General features: G+C 36.8%; 1 protein-coding gene across 3 annotated transcripts in view; it reads right to left on the bottom strand.

Moving 5' to 3' along the window:
• WDR7 (WD repeat domain 7) overlaps positions 1-12,407 on the bottom strand; it is a 349,222-nt gene that overhangs the window by 240,776 nt on the left and 96,039 nt on the right. For all 3 annotated transcript variants that reach the window (XM_045021793.1, XR_006580538.1, XR_006580539.1), the window contains exons 17-18: positions 3,515-3,633; positions 92-215 (exon numbers count right to left, since the gene is read on the bottom strand). In XM_045021793.1, the coding sequence (XP_044877728.1) occupies positions 92-215; positions 3,515-3,633 (243 nt within the window). The remainder of the gene's footprint in view (positions 1-91; positions 216-3,514; positions 3,634-12,407) is intronic.

The following is a 12,407-nucleotide window of genomic DNA, read 5'->3' as shown; positions in this document are numbered from 1 at the left end:
TTTGTACCAGTATTCATATTTGTTGTTTATACACTTTCCTTAATCATATATTTTAACCAAATTAGTTTCAGGATAAATGGAGAGTACTCACGTGATATAATACTGTCAATATATTGTGGTAAATATGGAGCCCAAGCATCAATTGTTTCTTTCCGCCCTGCCTGTTCAATTCTTCTCAGTTCTGCTAACAGCAAGGCCTGGGCAGCTTCCCTTACCTACAAAGTAAACCAGAATATCATACAAGCTCAACTCTCAGATAAGATTTACAAATATTTTTAAAAGGTAATGGGAAAGTTATCCAGCCATTACATTCTTACAATACAAACAACAGAGCTAAGCTAAAAAGATATATTTACAAAACCCAATGCAGGCATCACATACTTATGCCACCAAGTTACAGTTCGGTCCCTGCTTCCCCTAGGTGGGGCTGAGGCTGGGAAGGTATGCTGCGCAAGCCATATAGTTGCTTTAACTACACCTTGACTTCCGGAGGGAGAGGTATAAAGCCCCACAGTAGCTACTTTTCCCTGCCAATGAAAAGATCAGCAATATAAGGAGGCCAAGTTAGGGAGAATACAAGGGAGCTCACAACTAAGTCTTGAATTTATAGAGCATGATTTTAGCAACAGATCTAAGAAATCAGACCTTCTTTTCTGTGAAAGATGTTAAAGGAAAATTAATTTGGGACTTTCTATAACTACTTAGAGAGAGAATTCTATAGAATTCTCTTCTATACTTTCCCAAAATACTTTTCCAACTTCAACAAAGTTTGAAAAAAAGTTAAAAAAACACATTTTTTAAAAAGTCATTAAGTTTAAATATGCTTTTGCCCATTTAGTATATAATCTGGACAATTGCGCAATAGTAGTGGAGGAAATCTTCAGAAGATTTTCATGTTAAAGAAAAAAATACTATAAAACCAACAAATACAAAATAATATTTTAAATGTAAATGGCAAAATTTCCATCCACAGATGTCAAAGCATTTAATAAAAGTAAGCATCACGATATACATTTAGATATGGGGTATCTGAGACACAGAAGTTAAGCCACTTGCCCAAGGTCAAAGAAGAAGTCACTGACAGAGCAGGGTCTATAGCTGACAGTGAACTCAAGTGTTCTAGCTACCAAACTTTGCGGCTGAGGAAAATTTTGGTTATCTTTGAAAGTGATTGTGCTTTCTGGGAACGTGAACATATTATATAATATCTAGTAACAGGACAACTACTCAGAAATATACAAATCTACCAGTGCTTTTGTACAAAGTATACTTCAGGCAGATAACACAAAGCATACACCAATTAAACTAGGAGACTGCTTAAATTCCACAGCTCTGTTCTTCATTCCTTTCTTTTAAAGCTGCACAATTAACTCCCCTGCTGCCTCCACCTTGCGCACCCCCCTCGCCCCCCAACAGCATAGGTGGTGCCAACCTGTTTTCGGACTATTGTAAATACATTCCAAAAATTATAATAACTTAACAGCCTCTTAACAGAAATTGAGTTGAAAACGTTGTCCTTAATGAGATTTTAACCAGATTCCAGAAAATTCTAGATCTGAATGGATAAAATATATTTCAAATACAGACAGTACATTTATGTTTCCTGTTCATCATTGTAGGTTACTCAGAAATTAAGAAAAAATACAGATGTTCAAATGTCAAAGGAATGTTTATAAATTAACCATAATATACATGAAATTGTAGTACGTTTCATTTTTGAAACAGAAAAAGATAGGGTGCAGTGAATATGTCCTCCCTGAACCTAAATACTGTTTTTAGGTCTCTGGGACACAATGAAAAAAATCATCTCTGACAGTTACATAGAGCTAAATTCTACGTCCATTTCCAAACTAAATGAAGAAAAAATTAAATAAACATTAATAGTTTTTTAGCTTTCATTGACTTCTTGACACATTGAAGAGTGCTTTCACTTAGAATCAGAGAAGATTAGGATTGGAAAAGACTTCAGGAGGTCATCTGGTCCAACCCCCTGCTGAAAGCAGGACCACCCCAACTAAATCATCCCAGACAGGGCTTCGTCAAGCGGGCCTTAAAAAACCTCTAACGATGGAGATTTCACCACCTTGATAGGTAACCCATTCCAGTGCTTCACCACCCTCCTAGTGAAATAGTTTTTCCTAATATCCAACCTAGACCTCCCCCCCTGCAGCTTGAGACCATTACTCCTTGTTCTGTCACCTGCTACCACTGAGACAACCTAGCTCCATCCTCTTTGGAACTCCCCTTCAGGTAGTTGAAGGTTGCTATCAAATCCCCACCCCCCCACTCTTCTCTTCTGCAGACTAAATAAGCCCAGTTCCCGCAGCCTCTCCTCATAAATCATGTGCCCCAGCCCCCTAATAATTTTTGTTGCCCTCGGCTGGACTTTCTCCAATTTGTCCACATCCTTTCTTTAGTGGGGGGCCCAAAACTGGACACAATACTAAAGATGTGGCCTCACCAGTGCTGAATAGAGGGGAATAATCACTTCCCTCGATGTGCTGGCAATTCTCCTACTAATGCAGCCCAATATGCCATTAGCCTCCTTGGTAACAAGAGCACACTGTTGTCTCTTATTCAGCTTCTTGTCCACTGTAATCCCCAGATCCTTTTCTGCAGAACTGATGCTTAGCCAGTCAGTCGGTCCCCAGCTTGTAGCTGTGCATGGGATTCTTCCATCCTAAGTACAGGACTCCGCACTTGTCTTTGTTGAACCTCATCAGATTTCTTTTGGCCCAATCTTCCAATTTATCTAAGTCACTCTGTACCCTATCCCTAGCTTCCACCATATCTACCTCACCCCCCCAGCTTAGTGTCATCTGCAAACATGCCGAGGGTGCAAACCATTCCATCATCCAGATCATTAATGAAGACAGTGAACAAAACCGGCCGAAGGACAGACCCCTGGGGCACTGTGCCAACTAGACATCGAACCGTTGATCACTACCCGTTGAGCCCAACAATCTAGCCAGCTTTCTATCCACCTTATAGTCCATTCATCCAATCCATACTTTTTTAACTTGCTGGTAAGAATACTGTGGGAGACCATATCAAAAGCTTTCTCCATATCCACAGAGCCAGTTATCTCATCGTTTTATTTCATTTTATTTCACTTATTTTATTAAATAAAAGAGAAGACCTATAAACTGCTTGGAATTCAGCTACTCCAAATGAATTTGTTAAAATGGTCTGTAGATTAGGGAAAGGGGGGTTTTCTACTGCCAAATAAAATTACTTACAGGTATTTTAGTGGAACAATGATGACATCCAGTGGCCAGTTAGATAAACCACAGATTCATATTTCTCTTGATAAAGTTCTACAGTTCTAGCTCCCTATTTAAATCCAAAATACTGGTTTAAAATATAGAGAGGCCAAGTATCTGTTTAAAAGATGACCTGCTATTTAAAAATATATTAACCATTATCCAATTTTGCAGCTTACAATTTTTTTTAGAACCTAAATTCTTTGTCATATGCAGAACCCTTTGTTTTGCAATTTGCAACTTAATATTACCTCCAAGCATCGATCCTGCCACCTGCGAGCTAGCATCTCAAGAAGAGGAGGTCTAAATTTCTCCAGTCCCAACAGGTCAGGAAGCATAACACAATGCATAGCGGCTAATTGACTCCATCCTGTTAAAATATGTTAAAAACAGGCATAAAAACACATAGGCAATTTTAACAACAAAAGGTCAAAATAAATACATTTTATTTAAATGTATTCAAAATATTTTTGGATTTACTCTGGCCACTGGCTTGGGACATGCATTTTTTCCCTAAGGCTAAATTGCTTCTTAGGGAACAGTGTGGAAACTACTCTGGATGCAGACAGATCTCTCACTGACAAGATCAGTGTGTTAGTAAATAATATGCAATACTTTTTCCTGTAAGGCAGATATTTTTACATAAAGAACAATATTACTGTTGCCACGAAAAAACAAATACACAGTTAAATCTCTGTTCTAAGCTAAATTCAGACAAGTTTGTCAATTGCAACAACTCACAAAATGTTACATAGTAGCAAGAAGTCACAAAAATCCAGGTTAAAAAAAAAAACAAAGATGACAAAACAAACAGATGAGTTACTACTACAGATATGAGGTATATTTAAACAGCAGTTAAAAGAATCTTTGCTGAGATCAAAAGAGGGCTGCGTGTCAGCTAAAAACATGGACATCTGTTTGTCGCTGTCATCTGAAGCAGAACAGAATTCTTTTCCCCTCTGTCATGGGAACCTAAGGTTTAACCGTACATAGAACTTGACCCAGAGCCCATGGAAATTAATGGGCATCTTTCCCACACTTTCCAGTAGACATTGGATCAAGCCTCCACAGCACATATGTACTAACCACACAAATTAAATTGGCTCTCTAAGGCTCAGATCCTGCAAGGAAAACTAACTGGTCAGATCCCTACACATGTGCAGAGCCCCACTGACTTACACTGGGGTCTATCTGCCTGTGTCTCAGTGCACACTGAGAATCAGGGTCTCAGTCATAATCTACATTGTGGTCTTGACTCAACAAAGTATTTAAAACATGCTTTGAGACTTAAGAAAGTCCGTAAGTTCATTACTGAATCAGGGACTATACATAGAATAAATGCAAAAACAAAATCCATGAATTCATTCAACATTGAAGCTGAGATTTTAAAAAGCACCCACCCATGAAATTCAAAGGAAGTGTAAGTCAGCTGGCTCGTATATACATTATAATTTGCATTACTTTATATGGCGTTTAATGCCTTAATATTTAAGTGCAACATGTCCAGATTACAGACATTACGCATGTAAAGGGTCAGCAGTAATACCGCACATCATTTTTGTACTTAATATCATTTTTAGTTTTTTAAAGTATTATTTTAAACAACAAATAGAAAAGGTGCTAGTTTAAAGTGACCTACCAGCACGTGAAAATAGAACATACATACAATTCAGTATTTGCATGAAAGCTTGACCTGTTCATTTAAATCCTTATTTCAACATGTAATGCTTCAGACATATATTCATACCATAACACAGTGAAGCATCACACCTTCTATGCTTTTTTTAAAAAGTCAGTAAAAATAAGCACATCCAGCTTGTACAATATGGTATTTCAGAATGTTTATAACTTATTCCAAGTAAAATTTCTTGAATTGTAATCTTTATTGCAGAAAAAAGACCCTCTCTCTTAACTGACTCAGTGGGTACTAAAAGTCAGTGGGGCTTTCCAGGGACTCAGGAGTCCACCATGAAAAGTGAATTTCTTGATCAGGGTCTTGATCAATGCCAAGTTTGATTTATTTAGTTATTTTTATTTTTTGTAAATGCTAAAAATTATTTGTGCATGGAAGGCATCTCAATATTTTCATTAACTATGGAAAGGTCTTTCCTTCATTCATAGGTACCACCAAAAACCGTAAAAAAATAATGTCAAGCTTTCCTACAGAAAAGAACATCGGTAGTACTCAAGTTTAAGAAATGACAAAATACTCATACTAACAGTTATTCTCAAGAATCTTTACTATGAATTTGATATTCCTGTCACTGTAAAACAGAAATTACATCCACAACAGAGAAACTAATCTGTTAAACATAATACTAAAGATATTTAAAAAAAAATTTAAAATGGTTTCATGGCTCCAGAATGCAAAATGCATATGTTGCCATAGTTGTGGCCATCCAAGGTGCCTGAACTGGAGCTCCATTTATATATGTAGGCGCGGCAAAATTCAATTTATATTTTTAAATAATTTCAATGGAAAGTATTTTTCTTCGGGCTGTCAAGCAATTAAAAAAATTAATTGCGATTAATCTGGCTGTGAAATAATAATAGAATATCATTTATTTAAAGATTTGTGAATGTTTTCTACATTTTCAAATATATTGATTTCAATTACAACACAAAATACAAGGTGCACAGTGCTCACTTTACATTATTATTTTTATTACAAATATTTGCACTGTAAAAAACAAAAGAAATAGTATTTTTCAATTCACCTAATACAATTACTGTAGTGCAATCTCTTTATCATGAAAGTTGAACTTACAAATGTAGAATTATGTACAAAAAAATAACTGCATTCAAAAATAAAACAATGTAAAACTTTAGAGCCTGCAAGTCCACTAAGTCCTACCTTCAGCCAATCGCTCAGACAAACAAGTTTGGTTACAATTTGCAGGCAATAATGCTGCCCGGTTCTTGTTTAAAATGTCACCTGAAAGTGAGAACAGGCGTTTGCAGGGCACTGTTGTAGCCGGCGTCGCAAGATATTTACATACCAGATGCATTAAAGATTCAGATGTCCTTTGCATGCTTCAACCACCATTCTAGAAGATGTGCATCCATGCTGATGACGGGTTCTGCTCGATAACAATCCAAAGCAGAGTGGACCGATGCACGTTTATTTTCATCATCTGAGTCAGATGCCACCAGCAGAAGGTTGATTTTGTTTTTTGGTAGTTTGGGTTCTGTAGTTTCTGCATCTGAGTGTTGCTCTTTTAAGACTTCTGAAAGCATGTTCCACACCTCGTCCCTCTCAGATTTTGGACGGCAATTCAGATTCTTAAACCTTGTGTTGAGTGTGTAGCTAGCTTTAGAAATCTCACACTGGTACCATCTTTGCGTTTTGTCAAATCTGCAGTGACAGTGTTCTTAAAATGAACAACGTGCTGGATCATCATCTGAGACAGCTATAACATGAAATATATGGCAGAATGCAAGTAAAACAAAACAGGAAACATACAATTCTCCCCCAAGGAGTTCAGTCACAAATTTAATTAATACTTTTTTTTTTTTTTCCAAACGAGCATCATCAGCATGGAAGCATGTCCTCTGGAATGGTGGCTGAAGCATGAAGGGGCATATGAATGTTTAGCACATCTGGTACGTAAATACCTTGCAACGCTGGCTACAAAAGTGCCATGCAAAAGCCTGTTCTCACTTTCAGGTGACATTTTAAGTCAGAAGGAGGCAGCATTATCTCCCCTAAATGTAAACAAATTTGGCTGAAGAAGAAGTAGGGCTGAGTGGATTTGTAGGCTCTAAAGTTTTAGTGTTTTGTTTCTGAGTTAAGCTATATAAGAAAAAAATTCTACATTTGTAAGTTACACTTTCATGATAAAGAGTTTGCATTACAGTACTTGTATAAGGTGAATTGAAAAATACTATTTCTTTTGTTTATCACTTTACTTTGCAAATATTTGTAATAAAAATAATAATATAAAATGAGCACTGTACACTTTGTATTCTGTGTTGTAATATAAATCAATATATTTGAAAATGTAGAAAAAAATCCAAAAATATTTAATAAATTTCTATTGGCAATCTATTATTCAGCAGTGCGATTAATCGCGATTAATTTTTTTAATCGTGTGAGTTAACTGTGATTAATTGACAGCCCTAACTTGTTTATTTTAAGCATCCTTTTATTTTTATTTAAATCTTCACAGTTGTTCACAATTATGGGTTTTAAGCTTTTTTTTTCCATTTTACATTTTCACAGTTGTGGGAACATATGTGGGGGAGGGGTCAGACAAATTAATGACAGTAGATTTTGAGATTCAAAAAAAGATGAAAGTTTTATAATGGTTAAAACACAAATTGTTAACATAATATATCAAAATATACGAAGTAAATAGCCTTAAATCAAACTCAAGTTCTCAAGGAGCATTTAACTTACTTTGCTTATCTGTACATTTTAATCATCACGGATGGAATTTTTTTCATCTTTTATGAGTGTTCAGTGAAATCGACATTTATCAACGTTTACTGATAAAAATCAAATCCTTGCAAGCCAAGATACGGGGCCGGGGGGAGGGCAGTTGGCATGGTATTATCGTGTGAGGGCTCTTCAACTTTGGAACATGCTGCCCTTCCCAGTCCAACACAGTCCTAGTTTGTCAACCTCAAAGGCATATGTGTTTTCCCTAACTGAGATACATTGAAATGATTCTGTTTTCTAAATAAGAGAGGTTTCAAATGGAAATAATGTCTATAAACAATTCTCATGGATTTAAAGTAAACATGATTTACACAAAATTCAGGAAATATGAATTAAAACTAATCCTCGTCAACATTTTTACCCGGTATTAATGATCAAAGTTGGAGACGACAAGTTTCAATTTGCATCTCTCCCAAAACAAATGAATATGCAGATTAAAGAGTCATGTCATAACAATGATAACGACATCAGTTGTAAGTAAATGACGAGTAGATAGAAAACGTGGAGAGAATACCTTCATTTACTAAGAAACAGCTACGTAAAGTAGGAGCAGGGTCAGAGCCAGAGCGGTCAGCTTCAGTGCTAGAAGAAACAGCAGGAGCAACTTGCAGAGGAAAGAAGAAGAAATTAAAAAAAAAAAAAAAGAGAAAGAGAGAAAAAGAGAGGAAAATGAAGATAGACATTTCTGAAAAACTGGTTAGTGTTACTGAAAAATGAAAAAAGAAAAACTGAGACAAACTGTGACTACATCAACTATAAAATAAAAATATTCTAGGTTTTACCAGAAGTGTAACATCAGTGACAGAAAGACATGCAGTTGCAGAAAATACAAAGATACAAACATAAACTTGCTTATTTGGAATAGACAAGACTCATTGTAAATTAAAGGATTTCAAATTTGCTTTAAAATATAGTATGAATTTCACAGTATTACACAGCACATCAACTAAATGCAGCTAAAACTCAAATCATGTCTGTGAAATTAAAAAAAACACCAAATATGACACTTTAAAAAGATTATTCCCAAAACTAAGCGATTTGCTACTTCCTACTACTAGTTACAAAAACTAGAAATACTCCTATAACAAGGCATCCCTTCTAATCCATCACTCTACCAATGAAGGAGTGCTTCCTACAATTCTAGTTCTTCGTCTAGTTTTAAATGTCTGAAACTATTAAAACCATTTTAAAATTACACTCAATAAAGCCCTATACAAATAAACTGTAGCAGAAAACCTACACGAACATACGAAGTGTGTACTATAATACACTTAATACTATAACTACACCTGTAGAGAAGCAACTTTTAATGTAACATTGTACAAAACTGTAATTGCTAAATTAAAGTACTTCAGGCTTTGAAATAGCCATTTTGTAAATTCTTTGCATAATTTCTTAGTGCAAAGGCAGTCCAAAACTAGTAATAAACATTATAGTCCCACTAATGCTCCATGACTCAAATTATCATATGAAAAGACAGGCAAACCTTATGTCACACACATTCTACAAGCAGAGGTCAATGTTAAGATTTAGAGGTCACTATTTGACACTTCCTTCCTATAGAGAAATTACCATATGTCATGCACAAGCATCTTCAAATTAATCCCTCTCCTTTATTCCATTGCAGAACAACAATAGGTTCAGGTTCCTGAACAGATTAACCATTGTCTTCTAAATGGTATGTTTGCTTTTCATGCAATGAACTTCTTTTATCACTGTAACGACATCTGCATCAAAACTACTTTTTTCCATAATTTCCACGCGAACGCATCATGATGGCACGTGTAAAGTGAAAGGATAACTAGCATAAATTGCCAACCTTTTATTTTATCTAAAGAAAAATTAAATGTACTAGATATGGTAAAACAACAAACCTTGAATTTGATTTATGAGAATAAAAAGTTTAGAGAGTTTTATAAAAAAATAAACTGCCCGGTAATTTACTTGGAAAAGTATCTGTTCATTTTCTTAGGCTAGCTCCCTCCAAATGTCACTATTTATATCAATCACTGTAACTGGAAGTTACAACGGCTGGCTCAAATAGCCCAATGACATTGGACTCTAGTGTTCTCAGCACAGATGCTGGTCAAAGTGATGGAGATCAAACATGCCACAATGTGCACTAATTTCACTTCTACTAATTGATCTTTTAAAAAAAAGAAAAGGAAAAAGATCAACGAGAAGACAAGATGCCACAAGTACCACATATAGGGATAACGAGATAGGAAAATATTGACTTTAACCTACGAATACCACCTGGAACGGAAAGATACTAAGTAGAAATGTGGAGAAAATCAGAATTCAGCTTCCCAAGAACAAATATATAAACTCTAATTTTGGAGAAAATAATAAGCATAATTAAGTTTGTAACATACACTACAAAATTTAAGTTGAAAATAACTATTTAAATAAGTGAACATGCTATGCTATACAGGGATTTGACACCAACGCATAATTTCATTTTTGCAGATTACATTCTAATATAATTCAGTTCCCAACTGATGTCTTTAAACATGTTATTTACATCATAATTAGGACTGCCATTTGGAAGAAAAATGACAGGTTTTTTATTCTGAAAAGGATAACACTCATACAAAATGTATGACTTCTTTACAATCTCTACTGAGCTCTCCCTAATTTTAAAAATTGTCTTTCTTTAAGAAAGAAGGAAAGTAAATGGGTGAAAAAGGGAAGACGTCTTGATCCAAGAATACTCAATGGGCAACTAGTCTGGATCTTTTGTTACCATAATTTTGCCATTAAGCTCCAGTTCTCCATTAACCTTTTATCTCATCCCAACTTTGGCCCCGATCCTACAAACGCATATTTTGAGTACATTTATGCATCCTAGTCCTGAAGCTAAACTGAGCTGAGTTCCTGTTATCTAATGAAAGTACTGGCAAATATTAATGTTTAACAAAAGAATGAAGATTCACAAATGTTGCTGCCTAGCAAATTTCCTCTTCGAAGAAGAGCCCCTCTCTTTGTGTGTCCAAGATGAGAATACCATCTTTTAGAGAAGAAATACAAATTATCCCTCGTGCCTAGTAGCTTTCCAAATGTTAAAGCAAATCCACAGCTTTTTTGATTGAGCTAGATTATAAATAGAGCAGCATAATGGCAAAAGAAATGGTTACTTACTGTAACTGTGGTTCTTCAAGATGTGATGGAGACATGTATTGCACTTCGATGTGTGTGTACCTAGTTCACCAGAGCTGGAGAATTTTGCCTAACAGCACCTGTAGAGGGGCAGTGCTCACGCCTCTTGCTCTTAACCCCTCCCCTGGCTATATGCAGTGGCACCCCCACACACACAAATTTCTTTGCCTCCAAACGCCCAGAGGACTAGACTCTGATACAGAGGGGACGGATGGTGCATCATGGAATACACGTCTGCATCACATCTCGAAGAACCACAGTTACAGTCAGTAACGATTCATTCTTCTTCGAGTAGATGCAGCCGTGTATTCCACTTGACTTACAAGCTGCCCACAGAAGGTGAGTCTAGTAGTCTGTTTAAACAAGGCCTCCTTCCCAATGTTTGCATCTGCTCTGGATGCTGCGGTAATGGCATAATGGTTTGTAAATGTATGTATGTATCAACAACCATGTGGCAACCCTGCAAATGTCCGGTATCGAGACATCACTTAAGAACACTACTGATGTAGTTTGTACCCTCACAGAATGAGCTTTCACTTGTTTCATATGCAGTCTTGATGCAGGAAGTTATCCACTTAGAGATTCTCTGTGAGGAAACTGCCTGTCACTTCAGAGGGTTTGCGTATGACACAAACAAACAAGGTGAAGCCCAAAAGGGTTTAGTCCTGTCAACATAAAAGACCAGACATCATCTGACATCCAAAGTGTGAAGATGCTGCTCCTCCAGAGATGAAAGGAGCATAGGAAAAAATCACAGGCAAATGTACTCCCTGGTTTAAATGAAACTGAAAGACCACTTTAGACACACATTACAGCTGTGGCTGCATTATCACTTTGTCTTTGATGGCAGAGCCTCTTTACATGCAATTCTCCAAAACTAGCAACACTCGTGCTCTCCTTGCAGATGTTATCACCATGAGGAATGCAGTTTTTTGACATAAGAAAGGAAAGAGGCAGGATGCCAGAGGCCTGAACAGAAGTCCCATAGGGGCTGCTAAGAATGTGTTAAGGTCCAATAAGGGAACCGGTTCCTGCACTGGCAGATGGAGGCACAGGATTCCTTTTAAGAATCTCACCACTATGGCACTGGAAAACACCAATCTTCCATGAATGGGTGGATGAAAGTCTGAGATTGCTGCTACATGCACCCTCAACAAGTGAAGCTCAAGGCCTGATGACTGAACATGCAGCAAATACTCCAAGATGTTTTGGCATAGTAGCCAGCAATGGCTGAACTCTGCAACCAATGACCACATTGAAAATGTGTCCACTTTACCAAATAGGCCATTCTGGTAAAGGGTTTTCTACTACTGAGTAGGACCTGTCAAACAGCCACTGAACACTGCTCTTCTTCCTCATCCAACCACGCAGCAGCCACGCCATGAGATACTGGGAGCTGAGCACAGGATGCAGAGTGCAACCATGATTCTGTATAAGCAGGTTGGGATGGAGAGGAAAGGATATGGGAGGCTGAATCAACAGCACAAGAAGGTTGGAAAACCAGCACTGCCTCAGCCATGCTGGGGCAAGGAGGATGAGCTTTC

This window comes from Mauremys mutica, chromosome 6 (assembly GCF_020497125.1).
Source record: "Mauremys mutica isolate MM-2020 ecotype Southern chromosome 6, ASM2049712v1, whole genome shotgun sequence".
Classification (NCBI taxonomy): domain Eukaryota; kingdom Metazoa; phylum Chordata; order Testudines; family Geoemydidae; genus Mauremys; species Mauremys mutica.
The sequence above is the reverse complement of the archived record's forward strand: the minus strand, read 5'-3'. Positions and strand labels throughout refer to the sequence as shown.